Raw genomic sequence first — 22384 nt, 5'->3', positions numbered from 1 at the left:
TGGTATGAGGGGCAGGAAAAGGGAGTGCAAAATTAAAAAGAAGCTTAAAGGAGGAAGATGCCAGAGAATTTGCGAAAGAGATTTTGTTGTAGACCTTAAGTGATGGATTACTATGTAAAATACGGAGATGGCTGGGAAACAGCAATAGTTGAAAGTGCATAACGGGGAGAATCTCTGTGGCCTGTGAGTAAACTGGTGTCTTCTGTCTGTGTTCATGTGAAACTCCATGCTCACATCTATTGCAGCATTTATTACAGATTATGATGGTCTGTTTATCACCCTCACAAGACTGTAGTTTCCCAATGGTCCATTAAAATACAGTCAGTCCTCATTATTTGCAAATTCTGAATTGATGAATTCATACAGTCTCTAAACTTTATTTATAACCCCCAAATCAGTAGTCACATCACTTGCGCTGTCATTCCTGGACACGTGCAGAGCAGGGACACATTTTGAGTCACCTGGTGCATATGTTTTCTGCTGAGGTCCAAAAAGGTGACATTCTGACTTTTCGTTCCAGCTCTCACACTGTGAACAGCTTGTCCATTTGGCAATCTGTTTAGTCCCTCGTTTTTCACAGTCTGTGCTCTGGGATGGTGATTTTGCTGTTTTAGTATGGTCCCTAAACATAGTGCTGAAGTGCCACCCAGTGTTCCTAAGTGCAGGACGGCGGCGATGTTCCTTTTGGAAAAAAATCTGTGTATTCCCTAAACGCCATTCAGGCACAAGTTACAGAGCTACTGGCCATAAGTCCAATATTCATGATTCAACAATCTATATTTAATAAGGTGTCTTTAGAGAGAAATACACGTGAAACAACGTTATATATTGATTGGTTGATGAAAACATTCTGACTAGAGGCTCACGGGAACCCACTTTATATATACCCTAGGAAGGGTAGTTCACTATTTGTTCATCAAAGGTTTGCAGTGACTTGATAGAACATAACTTCCCCTGATGAGAATTGACTGTATCTGTTTTTTTTGTTTGTTTGTTTGTTTTTTTTTTTTTTTTTTTTTTGAGACAGGGTCTGGCTCTGTCATCCAGGCTAGAGTGCAGTGGCGCAATCTGGGCTCACTGCAACTTCCGCTTCCTGGGCTCAAGTCATCCTCCTACCTCAGCCTCCCAAGTAGCTGAGATTAGAGTCATGCACCACCATGCCTGGCTAATTTTTTTTTGTATTTTTTGTAGAGACAGGATCCTTTGTTGCCTGGGTTAGTCTTGAACTCTTGAGCTCATGCGATCCACCCACCTTGGCCTCCCAAAGTGTTAGGATTACAGGCGTGAGCCACCGTGCCTGACCCAAGTATACCTGTTATTTCTTATGCCTAGTACTTAGTGTTTAGTAGATAGCCAAGGAGTATTATGAGAAATTCCAGCCCCCTAAAAAATTTAAATACCGAGCTCTGGAATTGCAGGTTTAATACCATGAAGGCAACGGGAAGCCATTGGAGACTTTTTTCCCTAGGAGTGATCTTTGGGTTGAGAATCGTTTAACAAGCGCTGATCAAATGTGCTAGCTAGTGTCATGAACAGAATGAATATCCCTGGCATCCTGATCTCAAGGAGCTATTGCAGAAATTCTAAAAGTGTCTTTAGGAAAATTAATTTTGCAGGGATTTATAAGATGGATTGAAATTGAGAAAAACTGAGGACAGAAAACCAAGTTATTCCCTCACACAACGATCCTGATATGAAATGGTAAAGACTGGGATTTGGGTGCTAAAATAGAAAACAGGGAAATGGGCAGATACTTGAGTCATCGTGAAGTAAAATTTAGCAATAAATGACTTCATGCAGAGGATGAGGGAGATGGAAAGGATAAAGTTAAATTCTAACTTACTACTCCTGACTTTGTTAGTTCCTATGGTTGCAAATGTTTTTCAATCATGTTCTTGTCATAGGAAGTTATCATTCCGTAGTGTTCTGAGTCTTTTTTTTTTTTTTTTTTTTTCAAATGAAGACTCACTCTGTCGCCCAAGCTGGAGTGCAGTGGTGCAATCTTGACTCACTGCAACCTCCACCTCCTGGGTTCAAGCGACTCTCCTGCCTCAGCCTCCTGAGTAGCTGGGACTACAGGCGCGTGCCACCAAGCCTGACTAATTTTTGTATATTTAGTAGAGACAGGATTTAGCCACATTGACCAGGCTGGTGTTGAACTCCTGACCTCAAGTGATCTGCCTGCCTTCGCCTCTCAAAATGTTGGGATTACAGGTGTGAGTCACTGGGCCCCGCCCCTGAGTCTTCTTTTAAGACACCAGTAATGAGATCAAAATCCTCACTCATTATAGCTAAGTAGCTGATGAATTGCCTAAGGTTTGGGGTGAAAATGGTAAATGATAGATCTAATTTTACAATTATAGTGAATTTTTATAGTTAATTGTGAAATTTTGTCTATAACTTGTTTTAAAGTTAATTGTGAAATTTTGTCCAGGATTGAATGTTCCTTTTTTTAAATTGCAAATTTGTGCCATCCAAATGACTTCCACTGTAATGAAAAGTTATTTCTGTCCAGCAATATACAGTTAAATATCCCTAATGCCAAATTTGCTGTGAAATTTTCAAGAAGATAGGGCAGGCCATTATTCACTGTTGTTCATTGTGAAATTTTATGTGAAAAAAATAGAGGCTCAGAGATTGGCATTAGTTATATTTTAAGTAGCATATGGAAGGCAGTATGACTTTTCAATTTAAATTTGAAAAGCAAATCCTTCATTGTGAAGTGCTAGTATGTTTCTTTAGAGTTTCCATTAATTGAGAAATAAAACTGTTTTCTCTCAGCATGGTATGAAAGTTTTAGGTTTGAAAACCTACTTACTTAAGCTTTGCTTTAAAATAATTTTTATGTGTATTTTTTCTTATTAGAAGTCCTTTTTAAGACAGTTTTTATCCTACTATAGGCTATTTACATCACCAGTTTTTTTCAATGCTCTTTTTCAGCATCACCAATTTTATAAAGTTATGCAAAACTGATCTACTTGAAAACTTTGGAATAATACATTTTTCCCCCCCTGGTAAACTCATCTAAGATAATCAAGACATCTAGATGTTTTTACGTCAATTTTCAAGGAAGAATTTGAATGGCATTTTAAGCTAGTATTTATTCTATCTGTGGCTCTATACTACATGTGTTTAATTCAACTTGAGATTAAAAATCAAAGGAATTTTGATGCCCTTTATCTTTTTTCATCTGCTTTGAGTTTAATATACCGTTCCGAACAAAGCCATGTTTGTAAAGGTTATTAAGTTTTGTTTGGCCTTCTTCTCCGCTGTGAGTACCCAATGGACCTTACTGCGAGGTTATGCTCCTGGACTGATTGATATATAAACAGAAGACAGATGGTGGAGAGATGGCTCTGATGATAATTCATTTTTCAGCTAGTCATGAAGCTATTTTGATTACAGTGTGTTTAAGTAATTATAACACAGTCTGCAATGTTAGTCTTGCTGGGAAGGGTGCACATGGAAAACAAGTTACCTGTTATTCATGCCCAACAAAGGATGCACTGTGGTGTAATGATTTTAATTCCTAATGCTTGATTAGGACTGAAAGCATTTAAAATATGTCATACAGTAAGGTAAGTCAATTAAACATAGACCAAATAAAAAAGGTAACTGCACAGTTTTGAGGCATAAATATTTGTTTTGGAAAGTATTTAAATGTTACTATATGAAAGAAACCCGTATTTTTACATTTAGGTAACAGGTCTGTGTACAGCTAATTAAAAAATTACATGGCTTGATTTTCAGTTTATGTGAATCGTAATCATCAAGCAGCTTGTTTTCTGTGTCATGGATTTAAAACTGAAATCAGAGGGCTGACAATTCAACAGCATGTTATCTCCCTACTGTTGATGAAGTTTTGCAAAAAAAAAAAAAAAAACATTCTAAGCAAAATATCAAAAGGAGAAAAAATAATTAAATAAGTGGGTCATTAAAATGTTTGTCTTCACATACTAATGACAGTTTATATCATGATTTTGGGTTCCACGATAGGATAATTGATCGCTTAGATGGAGTTCGTTTGTTGTGGTCCCTGCTGAAAAATCCTCACCCAGACGTGAAGGCCAGCGCAGCATGGGCACTCTGTCCATGCATCAAAAATGCAAAGGTAAGAACGGACTGCAAGTCAGTCTCTTCTAGAATCTCTAATACTATACTGAAAAATGCCACCACAGGTTACTAATTGCTTTTGACTTATTGTAAGTCAGATTTATCTGGTGGGAGAGGGTTGCACAATGTTTATGCCAAAATAATTTCGGAGCATTGCTTTTTTTCTGGTCAGTTTTAAAATGCAAAGCGAAACTAGCCAAAGATGTCAGTGCTTGCCAAATTCTAGCTGATTGGTGCAATGGAAGCAAGCTTCCCAGGTAAATCAGAGTGAGGACAAGTTGACTGTTCTTGTCTCTTGAGGGATAAGAAATTTGTCTGCATTTACCTGCTATCCAGAGAGAGTGCAGCCATGGCGGAGACATGACTGCTTCTATTGTCCTTACAGCCTGCAGTGAGAGAGCACTACATTCTGTGTTGCCTTGAAAAGGTCACATGATTTCAATGACTCTCACTTTTCTTATCTGTCACTAAAAACAGGAGACCAGAAGTTTCTGAAATCGATTTTAGCCCTTGATTTGTAAATTTTGTTATTTTCTTTGAAGATCACTTTTGAGCCTATTTCTCTTAACATTTTTTCTATAGGTTTAGAGATTGCCCTTTAAAATCCTTGTTGCTGGAGTTATTTCTGCCTGTTGAATTTTTTTTTAAATTATACTCTAAGTTCTGGGATACATGTGCAGAACGTGCAGGTTTGTTACATAGGTATACACATGCCATGGTGGCTTGCTCCACCCATCAACCCGTCATCTACATTAGGTATTTCTCCTAATGCTATTCCTCCCCTAGTCCCCCACCCCCTGACAGGCCCCGATGTGTGATGTTCCCCTCCCTGTGTCCATGTGTTCTCATTGTTCAACTCCCGCTTATGAGTGAGAACATGCGGTGTTTGGTTTTTTGTTCCTGTATTAGTTTGCTGAGAATGATGGTTTCCAGCTTCATCCATGTCCCTGCAAAGGACATGAACTCATTCGTTTTTATGGCTGCATAGTATTCCATGGTGTATAAATGCCACCTTTTCTTTATCCAGTCTATCATTGATGGGTGTTTTGGTTGGTTCCAAGTCTTTGCTATTGTGAATAATGCTGCAATAAACATATACGTGTGCATGTGTCTTTATAGTAGAATGATTTATAATCCTTTGGGTATATACCCAATAATGGGATTGGCAGGTAAAATGGTATTCGTGGTTCTAGATCCTTGAGGAATCGCCACACTGTCTTCCACAATGGTAGAACTAATTTACACTCCCACCAACAGTGTAAAAGCATTCCTATTTCTCCACATCCTCTCCAGCATCTGTTGTTTCCTGACTTTTTAGTGATTGCCATTCTAACTGGTGTGAGATAGTGTCTCATTGTGGTTTTGATTTGCATGTCTCTAATGACCAGTGATGATGAGCTTTTTTTCATACGTTTGTTGGTCGCATAAATGTCTTCTTTTGAGAAGTGTCTTTTCATATCTTTTGCCCACTTTTTGATGGAGTTGTTTTTTCTTATAAATTTGTTTAAGTCCCTTGTAGATTCTGGATATCAGCCCTTTGTCAGATGGATAGATTGCAAAAATTTTTCCCATTCTGTAGGTTGCCTGTTCACTCTGATGATAGTTTCTTTTGCTGTGCAGAGCTTTTTAGTTTAATTCAATCCCATTTGTCAATTCTGGCTTTTGTTGCCATTGCTTTTGGTGTTTTAGTCATGAAATCTTAGCCCATGCCTATGTCCTGAATGGTATTGCCTACATTTTCTTCCAGGGTTTTTATGGTTTTAGGTCTTACATTTAAGTCTTTAATCCATCTTGAGTTAATTTTTGTATAAGGTGTAAGGAAGAGGTCCAGTTTCAGTTTTCTGCATATAGCTAGCCAGTTTTCCCAACACCACTTATTAAATAGGGAATCCTTTCCCCATTGCTTGTTTTTGTCAGATTTGTCAAAGATCAGATGGTTGTAGATGTGTGGCATTATTTCTGAGGCCTCTGTTCTGTTCCATTGGTCTATATATCTGTTTTGGTACCAGTACCATGCTGTTTTAGTTACTGTAGCCTTGTAGTGTAGTTTGAAGTCAGGTAGTGTGATGCCTCCAGCCTTGTTCTTTTTGCTTAAGATTGTCTTGGCTATACAGGCTCTTTTTTGGTTCCATATGAAATTTAAAGTAGTTTTTTGTAATTCTGTGAAGAATGCCAGTGGTAGCTTGATAGGGATAGCATTTAATCTATAAATTACTTTGGGCAGTATGGCCATTTTCATGATATTGTTTCTTCCTATCCATGGGCATGGAATATTTTTCCATTTGTTTGTGTCCTCTCTTATTTCCTTGAGCAGTGGTTTGTAGTTCTCCTTGAAGAGGTCCTTCACATCCCTTGTAAGTTGCATTCCTAGGTATTTTTTTTCACCCACAAAAAAGGATTTATTTACAGTGTAAAATTTATCATACATTTCTTTTTTTTGAACTGAAAATAACCTCGAGATTTTATTGTCTTCATAATAAAACAAAAGATGAAATTTAGAACTGAATCACTTGGCCCTTTCTCTTCTTATCTCCTCCTAGTTCAAAATGCTTGCATGTCCTCATATCCAGCATCGTCTTAGATCTGCAGCTGGGCTCAGCGCTCAAGCCTCAGCACCATCTCCTTTGTAGTTTTAGCCTTTTTATTGGAAAATTGGCTTACTTACAGAAATCAATGGCCTTGATAAACACAAACAATATTTAGGTTAAAGGACTTAAGAAAAACCCATGTATAATAGCAACAAAGAAGCATCCCTTTTGTGTTTTGAGTGGGAAGACATCCCTTGTTTTTGGCTATCACAGCTCATCATCAAGATGCCCATTCCCTCCAAGTTGATTTATAAATTGAATACCATTCCCATAAAAATGCCAACAAGCTTTGTTTCATGGAGTTGGTAAGTTGATACTAAAGCTTCTATGGAAAATAAACATGTCGGAATAGCCAGGGAAAAACTGGCACAAAATGGGCTAGCCCTATGGGCTATTAAACCATAAAGCCTCTGTATTTAGAACAGTGTGGCATTGGCCATGTGAACAGGCAGTCAGACCAATGGAATAGGATATAAAGTACAGAATAGACCTAAGTACAAATGGGAATTTAGTATATGATAAAAGTTGCAAGTCAAATCTCAGAGGCAGTGATGGACTTTTTATATTTATTTATTTATATTTTTTATTTATTGAGATGGAGTCTCGCTCTGTTGCCCAGGTTGGAGTGCAGTGGCGTGATCTCAGCTCACTGTAACCTCCACCTGCTGGGCTTAAGCAATTCTCATGCCTCAGCCTCCTGAGTACTCAGCCCAAGATTCCCGCTCTGCTTCCTGCCATGACGCCATGTTCCCCGTGCATACACAGCATCCTTGCCTTTCTTGTCCTGTGCCACTTTGTGGGGTTGGTGCTTGCCACACTTCTTACAGAAAGTCTGGAAGGCTTTAGGAATGTGCACCACATTGCAGGAGCCCTATCACGTGGAAAGCTATTGTTAATTTCTTAGTCATTTATGCTTACAGAGCTGATAGGAGCTAAACTAAGGTGTGGGTCATTCTGTATGAGGAAACAGTTTGGGGAGTAGTCAACATAGTGGTCAAAAGAGTTTTTTAAAACTCCAAACCTCAGATTGTTGTCTGCATATACCCTTTTTGGCAAAAGGTAGTCCTTATTTGGAGAAAACTTAGAATGTATTATCTTGAGAAGGTCTAAAGGGAACCCCAGAGGGGAGGAAGAGGAGTTACAGGAAGTCTTTCTGGTTGGGACAGTGGTCTCCCTGGTTGGTGGACACCCTTGTCTTGGTGTGACCATAGAACTCATGGAAATGACAGGCAGCCTGTGACACCAGCTTTTCAGAGGAGAAGGGTTTCTTGCATGTATTGGTGGGGCCTCAGCTGTATCTAATAGGAGGTACCGCACTGGAGGCCTCAGATGGCCCTATTCCTAGGTATTTTATTCTCTTTGTAGCAATTGTGAATGAGAGTTCACTCATGATTTGGCTCTCTCTTTGTCTATTATTGGTGTATAGGAATGCTTATGACTTTTGCACATTGATTTTGTATCCTGAGACTTTGCTGAAGGAGCTTAAGGAGATTTTCGGCTGAGACGATGGGGTTTTCTAAATATACAATCATGCCATCTGCAAACAAAGACAATTTGACTTCCTCTCTTCCTATTTGAATACTCTTTATTGCTTTCTCTTGCCTGATTGCCCCGGCCAGAACTTCCAATACTATATTGAATAGCAGTGGTGAGAGAGGGCATCCTTGTCTTGTGCTGGTTTTCAAAGGGAATGCTTACAGCTTTTGCCCATTCAGTATGATATTGGCTGTGGGTTTGTCATAAACAGTTCTTATTATTTTGAGATACATTCCATCAATAATTAGTTTATTGAGAGTTTTTAGCATGAATGAGTGTTGAATTTTATGGAAGGCCTTTTCTGCATCTATTGAGATAATCATGTGGTTTTTGTCACTGGTTCTGTTTATGTGATGGATTACGTTTATTGATTTGCATATGTTGAACCAGCCTTGCATCCCAGGGATGAAGCTGACTTGATCGTGTTGGGTAAGCTTTTTGATGTGCTGCTGGATTCGGTTTGCCAGTATTTTATTGAGGATTTTTGCATCGATGTTCATCAGGGACATTGGCTTGACATTTTCTTTTTTTTGTTGTGTCTCTGCCAGGTTTTGGTATGGGGATGATGCTGGTCTCATAAAATGAGTAAGGGCGGAGTCCCTCTTTTTCTGTTGCTTGGAATGGTTTCAGAAGGAATGGTCCCAGCTCCTCTTTGTACCTCTGGTAGAATTCTGCTGTGAGTCCATCTGATCCTGGGCTTTTTTTGGTTGGTGGGCTATTAATTACTGCCTCAATTTCAGAACTTGTTATTGGTCTATTCAGTGATTTGATTTCTTCCTGGTTTAGACTTGGGAGGGTGTATGTGTCCAGGAATTTATCCATTTCTTCTCGATTTTCTAGTTTATTTGTGTAAAGGTTTTTATAGCATTCTCTGATGGTAGTTTGTATTTCTGTGGGATCAGTGGTGATCTCCCCTGTATCATTTTTTATTGTGTCTATTTGATTCTTCTCTCTTTTCTTTTTTATTAGTCTTGCTAGCAGTCTATTTATTTTGTTAATGTTTTCAAAAAACCAGCTCCTGGATTCATTGATTTTTTGAAGAGTTTTTCCTGTCTCTATCACCTTCAGTTCTGCTCTGATCTTAGTTATTTCTTGTCTTCTGCTAGCTTTTGAGTTTGTTTGCTCTTGCTTATCTAGTTCTTATAATTGTGATGTTAGGGTGTCGATTTTAGATCTTTTCTGCTTTTTCTTGTGGGCATTTAGTGCTATAAATTTCCCTCTAAACACTGCTTTAGCTATTTCCCATAGATTCTGGTACGTTGTGTCATTGTTCTCATCGATTTCAAAGAACTTATTTATTTCTGCCTTAATTTCGTTATTTACCCAGTAGTCATTCAGGAGCAGGTTGTTCAGTTTCCATTTAGTTGTGTGGTTTTGAGAGAGTTTCTTAATCCTGAGTTCCAATTTGATTGCACTGTGGTCCGAGAGACTGTTTGTTATCATTTCCGTTCTTTTGCATTTGCTGGGGAGTGTTTTACTTCCAATTTTGTGGTCAATTTTAGAATAAGTGTGATGTGGTGCTGAGAAGAATGTATATTCTGTTGATCTGGGGTGGAGAGTTATGTAGATGTCTATTAGGTTCGCTTGTTCCAGAGCTGAGTTCAAGTCCCGAATATCCTTGTTAATTTTCTGTCTCATTGATCTAATACTGACAGTGTGTGTTAAAGTCTCCCAGTATTATTATGTTGGAGTATAAGTCTCTTTGTAGGTCTCCAAGAATTGTTTTATGAATCTGGGCGCTCCTGTACTGGGTGCATATATATTTAGGTCAGTTAGCTCTTCTTGTTGCATTGATCCCTTTACCATTATGCAATGCCCTTTTTTGTCTTTTTTGATCTTTGTTGGTTTAAAGTCTGTTTTATCAGAGACTAGGATTGCAACCCCTGCTTTTTTTGCTTTCCATTTGCTTGGTAAAGATTCCTCTATTCCTTTATTTTGAGCCTATGTCTGTCTTTGCACGTAAGATGGGTCTGCTGAATACAGCACACCGATGGGTCTTGATCTTTATCCAATTTGCCAATCTATGTCTTTTAATTGGGGCATTTAGCCTATTTACATTTAAGGTTAATATTATTATGTGTGAATTTGATCCTGTCATTTTGATGCTAGCTGGTTATTTTGCCCATTAGTTGATATAGTTTCTTCATAGTGTTGATGGTCTTTACAATTTGGTATGTTTTTGCAGTGGCTGGTCCCGGTTTTTCCTTTCCATATTTAGTGCTTCCTTCAGGAGCTCTCATAAGGCAGTCCTAGTGGTGACAAAATCTCACAGCATTTGATTGTCTGTAAAGGATTTTATTTCTCCTTCGTTTATGAAGCTTAGTTTGGCTGGATATGAAACTCTGGGTTGAAAATTCTTTTCTTTAAGAATGTTGAATATTGGCCCCCACTCTCTTTTGGCTTGTAGAGTTTTTGCAGAGAGATCCACTGTTAGTCTGATGGGCTTCCCTTTGTGGGTAACCCAACATTTCTCTCTGGCTGCCTTAAGATTTTTTCCTTCATTTCAATCTTGCTGAATCTGATGATTATGTGTCTTGGGGTTGTTCTTCTCGAGGAGTATCTTTGTGGTGTTCTCTGTATTTCCTGAATTTGAATGTTGGCCTGTCTTGCTAGGTTGGGGAAGTTCTGCGGGATAATATCCTGCAGAGTGTTTTCCAAGTTGGTTCCATTCTCCCTGTCACTTTCAGGTACACCAATCAAAAGTAGGTTTGGTCTTTTCACATAGTCCCATATTTCTTGGAGGCTTCATTTGTTCCTTTTCATACTTTTTTCTCTAATCTTGTCTTCATGCTTTATTTCACTAAGATGACCTTCAATATCTGATAACCTTTCTTCCGCCTGATCAATTCAGCTATTGATACTTGTGTATGCTTCACGAAGTTCTTTTGCTGTGTTTTTCAGCTCCATCAGGTCATTTCTGTTCTTCTCTAAAGTGATTATTCTAGTTAGCAATTTCTCTAACCTGTTTTTCAAGGTTCTTTGCTTCCTTGCCTTGGGTTAGAACATGCTCCTTTAGCTCAGACGAGTTTGTTATTACTCACCTTCTGAAGCCTACTTCTGTCAATTCGTCAAACTCATTCTTCCAGTTTTGTTCCCTTGCTGGTGAGGAGTTATGATCCTTTGGAGGAGAAGAGATGTTCTGGTTTTTGGAATTTTCAGCCTTTTTGTGCTGGTTTTTCCCCATCTTTGTGGATTTATCTACCTTTGGTCTTTGAGGTTGGTGACCTTCAGATGGGGATTTTTTGTGGACGTCCTTTTTGTTGATGTTGATGCTATTCCTTTCTGTTTGTTAGTTTTCCTTCTAACAGTCAGGCCTCTCTGCTGCAGGTCTGCTGGAGTTTGCTGGAGTCCCACTCCAGACCCTGTTTGCCTGGGTATCATGAGCGGAGGCTGCAGAACAGCAAAGATTGCTGCCTGTTCCTTCCTCTGGAAGCTTTGTCCTAGAGGGGCACCTGCCAAATGCCAGCCAGAGCTCTCCTATATAAGGTGTCTGTCCACCCCTGCTGGGAGGTGTCTCCCAGTAAGGAGGCACTGGGGTCAGAGACCGACTTGAGGAGGCAGTCTGTCCCTTAGCAGAGCTTGAGCGCTGTGCTGAGAGATCCACTGCTCTCTTCAGAGCCAGCAGACAGGAATGTTTAAGTTAGATGAAGCTGTGCCCGCTGCCACCCCTTCCCCCAGGTGTTCTGTCCCAGGGAGATGGGAGTTTTATGTATAAGCTCCTGACTGGAGCTGCTTCCTTTCTTTCAGAGATGCCCTGCCCAGAGAGGAGGAATCTAGAGAGGCAGTCTGTCTACAGTGGCTTTGCGGAGCTGTGGTGGGCTCCGCCCAGTTCGAACTTCCTGGAGGCTTTGTTTACACTGTGAGGGGAAAACTACCTACTCAAGCCTCAGTAATGGCAGACTCCCCTCCCCCACCAAGCTTGAGCATGCCAGGTCGACTTTGGACTGCTATGCCCACAGCGAGAATTTCAAGCCAGTGGATCTTAGCTTGCTGGGCTCCGTGGGAGTGGGATCTGCTGAGCTAGACCACTTGGCTCCCTGGCTTCAGCCTCCTTTCCAGGAGAGTGAACAGTTCTGTCTTGCTGGCATTCCGGGCACCACTGGGGTATGAAAAAAAAACTCCTGCAGCTAGCTGGGTGTCTGCTGAAATGGCCCCCAGTTTTGTGCTTGAAACCCATGGCTTTGGTGGTGTGGGCACCTGAGGGAATCTCCTGGTCTGCGGGTTGCAAAGACCGTGGGAAAAGTGTAGTATCTGGGCCAGAGTATACTGTTCCTCATGGCACAGTCCCACACTCCCCCTTCCCTTGGCTAGGGGAGGGATTTCGCTGACCCCTTGTGCTTCCCAAGTGAGGTGACGCCCCAATCTGCTTCTGCTTGCCCTCCGTGGGCTGTACCCACTGTCTAACAAGTCCCAATGAGATGAGATGGGTACCTCAGTTGGAAATGCAGAAATCACCCACTTTCTGTGTCGATCTCACTGGGAGCTGCAGACCAGAGCTGTTCCTATTTGGCCATCTTGCCTAGGTCTTGTTGAATATTTTTATATAAAGGATAGTTCTACAATAAATTTAACTTGACTCTAAATGTCATCCTAAATATAATATTTTTTAAAAAGTGAATTGTAATATGTGTTTGGAATAGAGGAGACCTATTATAAACCCATTAATGGAATCATTTGTTATCACAGCCAAAAAATTTAAAAGATCTCAAATCTTTACTGGAATCACACTATGTTATACATTGCAGCAGTGAAAAATCAATGTATTTTGGCAATGTATTCGTCAATATCAATACATATCACAAATATGTTGAACAAAATAAAAACTTGCAGAAATAGATATATAATATAATTCCTATTAAAGTTCAAATATATTTTTTAAAGTGCCAAATTTAAATAATATTGTTTACAGAGAAAGAAATAAGCCAACTGGGGAAAGATTGATACAAATCCTTGAAGGATAATCTTAATCAGTCACTTTAACTAACCAGTCCAGTCCTTCATTCATAAATTTAAACAAAGATCACTATATATTTAAGGAATACTAACCATGTTAAAGACACACACTCACATGAACTAGCAGAACTGACTTCAGAAGAAACAGAGATAATGTAAGGAATGAAATAATTTTAAAATTAATATTCTCAGAAACACCTAAGGGTTCACATAAACTGTTATTAAAAATTCATAGGCTTAAAACTGATTTTTTTGGAAATTGAAGATATATTTGGCAAAACCACAAATTTAGTAGAAAGGATGAATACTAAGATGAATATGGCTAAATAATCATAACTAATATAATAATAACTAAAGTCCTTTCCCTTTCCTAAAAAAGGATGTTATAGATACTGATTAACTGTCAATGGTCATTGAAAATCTATGTTTAAATGTCAAATTTAATATTATCATTGGTGAGTTGCCATTTTGATAGATATTATTTCTGCTTAGTGCTATTATTATATGTAAAGTGTGTTCTGTCTTCTTATGAATTTCAACTCCAAATCTAATTATCTATTATTGGGCTTAAAAGATTTTTCAGTATTTTCATATTCATTATTCTCACATGGGCTTTCTTTCCTGAATATCTGGCTGGTCTCGTATGCAAGCAGCCTAAAACATGACCCAGCCCACCTCTCTCTTTGCTCTTGGCCCCAAGGTCTAAACTAGATCCTAGGCTACTGAAAGAGCTTCTTCCTGTTCCATTTCTCTTGAACTTCACCTACCCTCTGAATACTCCCTGCCTCCAGCCCTCTTCTTGTCTTAAAGGAAAGACAGCCTCCTGAAAAAGATCTCTGCTTGATCACATCTCTCACCAGGAACCGCCCTCTCTTGTATGCATTTATCATTGCGGCAACACGAACATTTGAAGAATCGTCAACAAGAAAGTGACATGAGCCACATGGCTAATTAGAAAATTAACCATGTAAGAATGGGTGACAAATTGGGCTATTACAGTAGTTCAGATGAAAATGATTAAAATTTGACCTAACACCATGGCAGTGTGGATGGAGAGAAGAGACAATATAAGAAAGAATTGAAAAGTAGAATCAGGAATTGGTGAGTGATTGGATGTTTGAATTTTGGATTTTTTTTCTTTAATGTTGACAGCTAGGAACATGATAGAATTTTTACCAAACATGGGAATGACATCGTCTGAGGAAAAGATGATGGAGTTGCCTTCCTCCAGGTAGAGATGTCCAGTCATTTGAATACACGAATCTGGATGTCAGGAGAGAATTCTGGATGGAGATATATGAGTAGGGCTCATTAGCCTTTAGGAGGTAGTGGAGGTCTGAGTGTAGGTGGAAGGGAGAAGGACTGGAGTGAGAGGAGACCACCAATGACAGAGTGAAGTAAAGAAGGAAGGCAGGCGGGTGGGAAGGGGATGGGAAAACCAGGAGAACTTGATTACAAAAAAGCCAAGAAAGGAGAGAAATCAAGAGGGAGGGAGAATGTTCAACAGTATTATTTACCCCTAAGAAGACAATTTCCCTTGAAAAGTGAAAAGAGTACATTAAGTACAGGAATTAGGCGGTCATGGTCATAGCCATTTCCACTGAGAGGCGAGAGTTTAAGTTGGATGGCACTGGAGCGAGAAATGAATTGAGGGGAGGAAATAGAGGAAAAAAGGATTCATAGTTTTTTCTAGAAGCTCAGCTATTAAGAGAAGGAGGCTAGTATGAAATCCAGAAGATAGCTCAGGTTTAAGAAGTGATAAACATGGAAGAGGCATGTGTGTGTGATTTTGTGCGTGTATCTATATATCTATATCTATATACATATATCTATGTATCTAGAAAGAGTACACATACACAAGCACAGATGGAGAAAAAAAGACAGGCCTGACTCTCACTGTTCCTTAATCCTATAAGCACATTGCTCTGAGTACTGTAAAAGATTTCTAGAGCACCAAGCAAAAGGATGGTTCTAGAATGCCTAATTCCTGAGGGCAAGTCCAGGAAGAACAAAACCAGAAGAGCAAGAATAGAAAGGAATACTGAAAGAGGCACCTCCTTATTTTATCCAGGCAACAAACGCATGGCCTGCTTATCTATCTCTCTATCTTTCAATCAATCATCCATCTATTACCTATCAATCTATGTATTTGAATTTGAATATTGCCTACCCATTGATATCTTTGAATTTCAATCCGGAAGTGAGAAAGTTATCAAAGGGATCCTAATTAATACCTTGATATGAATTTAAAAAATCAAAGTCAGACTTTTCCTAGCAGATTACTAATTTGGCTGATTATTTCAACAATGAGCACTGGCTTTTATGATTAGGTAATAAGGAAGATATTTCCATTTATTGAATTAACTAAATATGCAGGGACAAAATTTCATTGACGTGTATAATATCAGAAAGTAAATCTTTGTGGCTAAATTCATGATGAACATTTTTAGATGTCAATTCAAAAGAGATGAAGAAGATACACAGCTTTTCAAAAGTGCATTGGGATATGTGAGCAAAATGTTGAAGACACTTGTCTAGTGAATGCTTGAAATGAGAGAGAGGGAAATTTAAAGCATCTCACGCCTGTAATCCCAGCACTTTGGGAGGCCGAGGCGGGCGGATCACGAGGTCAGGAGATCGAGACCATCCTGGCTAACATGGTGAAACCCCGTCTCTACTAAAAATACAAAAAATTAGCCGGGCGTGGTAGCGGGCGCCTGTAGTCCCAGCTACTGGGGAGGCTGAGGCAGGAGAATGGCGTGAACCCGGGAGGCGGAGCTTGCAGTGAGCCGAGATCGCGCCACTGCACTCCAGCCTGGGCGACAGAGCGAGACTCCGTCTCAAAAAAAAAAAAAAAAAAAAAGAAAGTGGCCTGATTTGCAAGGCTGTTTCTTCTTAAAAGGTCCTATTTTTCAGGGTCAGAAGCTGAATATTATATTTGTCTCCCACCTTGCATCCTTCTACAAATCACATTCTTCCAAGGCAGAAGGGTACTTCAGGAGTAGAATATGACAGAGGTCATGTGCTCAGAAAGGCAAGAGGCAAGAAAGCACATTTATACTGTTTAATAATAGCATCTCATTATTTACACAGATCTGAATCAAACCATGGTTAGGGCAACTCTATCAATAGCACTTTGCGTGATGATGAAAAGGTATTGTTCAGATACGGCAACTACTAGCCACATGTGGCTATTCAGTGCTTGGAATGTGACTAGTAGGGCCAAATAACTGAATTTTGAGTTATATGTAGTTTTAATTAAAGTTTAGGTCAGGTGTGGTGGCTCATGTCTATAATCCCAGCACTTTGGGAGGCCGAGGCGGGTGAATAGCTGGAAGCCAGGAGTTCAAGACCCAGCCTGGCCAACATGGCAAAACCCCATCTCTACTAAAAATACAAAAATTAGCTAGGCTTGGTGGTGCATGCCTGTAATCCCACCTACTTGGGAGGCACAAGAATCATTTGAACCCGGGAGGCTGCAGTTGTAGTGAGCAAAGATTGCTCCAGTGCACTGGGTGACAGAGCTAGACTCCATCTCAAATAGGAAATAAAAATATAAAAGTATAAATAGTTACATGTAGTTAGTGGCTATCGTTTTGGTGCCCAGGTCTGAGGTATGCAAGTAAGACAGAGTTGTTTTTGTAAGCCATCTGCTATGAAAAGTTGTAAACCTCAAGAATTAAATGAGTTTGTGTGTGCTTACATGTTCATTATGTAAGTTTTAGAAACTAAAGAAAAGCAAATTTAAAAAATCACCTGTAATTTTAGCACTTGGGGATAACTGATATTAAGAGCCAACAGTTTTTTTTTTTTTTCGTACCGATGACTAGTGAGTCTCTCTCTAATACTCTCTGTATGTCTTTCCATATCCCTGTCTAATTTTCTTTGGCTATATAGTATTATATTGTATGGATATATCATAATTCATTTACATAATTAAGTTTCCAGTGTTAAGGAACAGTGAGGTTGAGTGAAACAAAAATTTCATTTGAAGCCGGGCAAAGTGGCTCACACTTGTGACCCCAGAACTTGAGAGGCCAAGTGGGGAGGATTGCTTCAACTCAGGATTTTGAGGTCAGCTGGGGGAGCATAGGGAGACTCCTCTACAACAAATTTTTTTTTTTTTTTTTTTAATGCACATGCCTGTAGTCCCAGCTACTCTGGAGACTGAGGTGGGAGGATTGCTTGAGCCTGGGAGGTTGAGGCTTCAGTGAGCCGTGATTGCGCCACTGCACTCAAGCCTGGGCAACAAAGCAAGACCCTGTCTCAAAAAAAATTTCTTTTAAGCCTTTCTAGAATGTTCTTTCACACAGGGAGAGAAAATAGTTACTGCTGACCCTTTGGTAAAAATTTTAGCATAGCTCCCCAGATATTTGTTTTATCAGTAACTTTATATCATAGGTTAATCAGTGGTGATTTTCTTGGTGGTACATAAAATAATAGTTTATTTTACGATCAACTGCCTTTTGGATTAGTGGGAAATGATATGACCAAAGATACATGTAAATGTATATCCATGGAGGTTATGTGTACTTGGAATTTTTTTGAGGTCTCATGTTGTATTTATATCACTATCCAAAACTTTCCCCACTTGGTTATATTGAATTTAGCATTTTCAATGAATATTTTGTAAGTTCTATGATTTTTAGATGGATTAAACTTGTTTTCTAATAAGATTATTTATGTATTTATTTACTTATTTATTTAAATATTTATTTTTTAGAGACGGGGTCTCACTCTTGGCCCAGGCTGGATCACAGTGGCACATTTGCTCACTGCAATGTCAATCTCCTGGGCTCAAGCAATCCTGCTGCCTCAGCCTCCAGAGTAGTTAGGACTCCAGGCCTGAGCCACCATGCCTGGCTAACTTTTTCAGATCAAGATAGGGTCTTGCTCTGTTGCCCAGGATGATCTCAAACTCCAGGCTCCAGGTGATCCACCCACCTCGGCCTCCCAAAGCACTGGGATTACAGGCCTGAGCCACCACACCTGGCCTTCTAATAAGGTTATAAATTCTGAGGGACAGTAGGGATGGGAAATGTTTTTTGAATATGCTGGGGCATCCAGCTTGCAATAAAACAGTGGAACTAGAAGAAGAGATCATACCAAATAGTATAGCCCTTTCTTTCTCCCCGTCACTGCCCCTGTCCTATTTAGGTAAGTTAATGGCTCAGCTTTCTAGGAAAGAATTGCCTTTTATTTTGTACGGAAGCATTTCTACATTGTTTTCACCTACAATGCTTTTGCAAATAACTTTAGACTTATTAACTTATGAGTCATAGGATTTGGCATCACTTTGAAATAAATAACGTCTTTGTTTGGATTAATGGCACTGACAGTAATGCTGCAAAAACCAGCCATTGTTAATTATAGCTGAGAGCCACATGAAAGGGAAGAAAGCACCAGTTACGCCTTTAGACAAGCTGTTGCTACTTCAGCGCCCCTACCACGTCTGTCAGGCATCTTGAAACCTAAGTTCACCATGTATATATGTGTCCCTGTGGTGTGGACATGGTGAAATGTCAACTGTTCAAACCAGATGTTATCCGTTTTTTTATATTGTTATACACATTAGAACACATTTTCAGATGTATGTGTTAAGAAAATAAGATGTGAATATTGCTTCTAGTGAATGTAGAACATCTTTTCTTTATTTCTTTTCTCTTTTCTTTTACTTTTCTTTCTTTCTTTTCTTCTTCTTTTTTTTTGAGAAGGAGTCTGGCTCTGTCGCCCAGGTTGGAGGGCAGTAGTGTGATCTTGGCTCACTGCAACCTCTGCCTCCCGGGTTCAAGTGATTCTCCTGCCTCAGCCTCCCGAGTAGCTGGGATTACAGGAATGGACAAGCATGCACCCCCATGCCTGGCTAATTTTTGTACTTTTAGTAGAGACAGGGTTTTGCCATGTTGGTCAGGCTGGTCTCAAACTCCTGACCACAAGTGATCTGCTCGCCTCAGCCTCCCGAAGTGCTGGGATTACAGGCGTGAGTTACCACACCCGGCCGTAGTACATCTTTTCTTGTTGGAAACATTTAAAGCTACCTATCAGTGATTGAGCCAGGCAACGAAGTAGCAGAATCAAAGACTTCAGTAATGAATTACAGGATAATTGAGAGAAATAAAGATTCACAGTGTAAGTTGACATTGCTTTTGTGTTATAATTATTTTGTTATTAAATGCATAAAACAAATGGAATGTGGGATTTTTGTAATAAGAAATATTGACCTTTTTGTTGGTAGACTAGTGTTTCAGTTAAGTTTAAAACTTGACTTCTTTTTGGAGAAAGCAAGTATGTAATAGTTATTGATAGCTTATTGGTGATAAATAAAATGTACTAGGTGAAACAGATATGTTTTTCCAGCTTAAAAATTATTGGTCCATTCGTTATCTGATAGGAAAATCGGAGTGTGAAATGAGAGTCTGTTTTACAAAGATCACTTTGTAAACCTCGAAATAATTTAAGACAGGAAATAAGCATCTTCACTTAGAAAGCCGCACGGTCTTTTTTAGTCTATCAAGAACCCAAGAACAGAAGGTCAGACTAAAGTGAACTAGTCATAAAAAATAATCTGCATATTTTTAAAGAAGTTTTATTTGAACATTTACCATTTAAGATCTTTTCTGTGTTATGTCTAAGAAAAGTTCTTTTTTCCTATTAAGATTGCTAAAAAGGACAGAGATCCTAAGATTCGACCTCTGTAGTGATGTTATGTGTAAATTTCAAGAGCTGTAAGTCTGATTCAACTAATAACTGCTTTGTGAAAAATGTGAGAGATTTGTAAATAGAAGTGAAAAACTGTTTCTTTCAAGCTGAACGATCAAACACATTTTTGGAGAAAAAGGGTAGTTGAACAGGTGTTCAGTATTATGAAGTTGTGATGTAAAGAATGCAACTGAATCTGGTAAAAATCCATATATTAAATTCTTTGTTCTTAAGAAGCAAAACTGTCTGCTGCAGAAAGTCTACTCAAATTTGTGCTCCGTGAACATTAAGATACTGAAAAATATGAAAATTTATATAAAAATTTAATTGTGTCATATCACACGATTATTTTCATGCCTTTTGCCAACATTTGTAAGAAACATTTTTTCTTAAATATCATTGCATTTTTAATATTATTTGTTTTGTGAATATCGCAAGATAGTGCTTAATTTCCTTAATTCTGCTTCCTTTCATTAATGAGTTTTTAAAAGTTTTTATTAAGAAAAAAAGATGTTCAACTATATTTGCATTTTCATAAGAAGTAATTAGTATAATTCATATTAATGTATCATCACCATTTCCTTATGAATTAGATAGAAAACAAGTATTCTTATCTTAGAATAAATACTCTGAATGTATAATAAGTCAGTTGTTGGGTTAGGAAGAAAACTCAATATGTCTTCCAAATCAGTAATATATATCCATGAGATCATTTGGCCTTGTAACCTTCCTAAACTTAATTTTGCTACTTGTTTAGACAATGTCTGGTTTTGATCTTGAAGGAAAAAAAAAAGAAAAAAAAACTCTAGTAATTTGAAAACCAGTGACCTAAAGTTCTGCTCCAAACTGAGAAGCCAGTCAGGAATTTGAGAATGATTCCCCAAAAGAGAAGAGAAGTTAATTTCTGTGAGGTTGGGATACATGCTTGGGTAATTTAGCCAGGAATGTTGAGGACTGAGTATGGATGAGGCCAGTTTCCTGACCACAGGTGTGACAGAACACAGCTGATCAAACAGGACAGGAATTTGACATCACCCTCTGTTTAACTTCAGCTGCCCAACGGGCCATGCCCAATCAGGGAGCCAATGAGAACTTTGAGAAGAAGGCTTGTGGAGGGGTTTAGTTTCATACTAGGAATACTGCTATAAACACAAGCTCTGATTTAGCCATGTTTGGGCTGTCGAATATATCGCTGTATGACATGGTGCCAAATAATCAATTTTTTTTTCTAAATCCAAAACGTCTTTAAAATGTAATCTGCATTTGGGTTCTGCCTCCCTGTTTGGGGTCAGTTGTCATTTTCAGTCACCAAATAGTTCTAAGTATGCACCCATCTGGCCCCCAGATCCTAAAATCCTAAAAGATTAGAGTAACGAACGATAATACAAGTTTTTTTTAAAAATATATATATATACCAGATTTTCAAGTGGGGACATAAGGGGTCCAAACAAAAGTGAGGGCCTTAAAAAGCCTGTCTTCAGAGCACAGCCGGAAGAATCACTGGCCATAGCTCAAATCTATCACTTTCCTTTCTCCTCCCTGTCTCTCCACTACTGCGCTCCCATTCCCTACTCCACAGAGGGCTGCAATAGAGGCTGCTAGTCTACAAAGGGATGAAATTGACAGAAGAGTAACACAGGGTACAAAATGGTAACTTACAACGAAAAGCATTGCCTATTCTAAACAGGGATATACAGAATTGTGTACCAGCCACTAGCTATTCATGAAACCACTTAACCACTTAATTTTGAAAGCACAGTTGGTTATCAGTTTTCAGTTACTTATTAAATTAATAACTTCATCTATTAAATTAATTATGTCATTATATTCACCTCAGCCAAGAGTGCCCAGCATCAAACAATGCATGCTGTCGTGATCAGATCAGAAACTGTGCCATGTCAAAATTCATTGACTCAGACACCTGACTGGGACCCCAGATGGCCTCTTCTTCCAGTTCACTTGCTTAAGCACTCCCATTGCACTGTGACCCCATCAGGCTCCCTGCCCATTGACCTCACTGTTTTTTCCATCCACCAGCCTTTTGCTATCTTCAGTTCCCTCATTGCACACATTTGTTCCATGATCTATCATTGTACTTGCTCCATTTTTTTGATTATGCATTTTTTATTTGTATAAATGGGGTACAAGTGCAGTTTTGTTCCATGGATATATTGCATAGCACTCACTGCATTTCAAATACCCTCAAGTCCATATACTCTCTTTCTTTCCATGGTACCTGCCTAATGAACTCCCAACCCTGGAAAGAGCATTTATCCATCTTGTCCATGACTGTAGTCTGGCTGGTGAATGTTGCAGGAGAAACTCATGTAATTGGGCCAGTTACCATTATTATCAACATGAGATCACCAATCTCAAATTGGCCAACAAAACTGAGGTCACGGGGCTGCTTAAGCGTGAGACTGTTCTACTGTGAGAATGCATAATTGCAAAGCTGCAACATCATTGAGTACACAGGGCTGGGAGACTTGAAGTCC

The 22384-nt window shown here is 39.0% G+C and overlaps 1 protein-coding gene across 9 annotated transcripts in view; it reads left to right on the top strand.

The window, feature by feature from the left end:
- The window catches only part of LOC100973318 (outer dynein arm-docking complex subunit 2), a 214484-nt gene that overhangs the window by 87311 nt on the left and 104789 nt on the right, over nucleotides 1–22384 (top strand). For all 9 annotated transcript variants that reach the window (XR_008619896.2, XM_055092543.2, XM_055092541.2 and 6 more), the window contains one exon: nucleotides 3997–4111. Coding sequence is in view for 8 of the 9 variants with exons in the window: in XM_055092543.2 (XP_054948518.1) it covers nucleotides 3997–4111 (115 nt within the window). In the remaining variant the exon portion in view is untranslated. The remainder of the gene's footprint in view (nucleotides 1–3996; nucleotides 4112–22384) is intronic.

Source organism: Pan paniscus, chromosome 8 (genome assembly GCF_029289425.2).
Source record: "Pan paniscus chromosome 8, NHGRI_mPanPan1-v2.0_pri, whole genome shotgun sequence".
Classification (NCBI taxonomy): Eukaryota; Metazoa; Chordata; class Mammalia; order Primates; family Hominidae; genus Pan; species Pan paniscus.
This window is presented reverse-complemented; position numbering and strand designations above follow the sequence as displayed.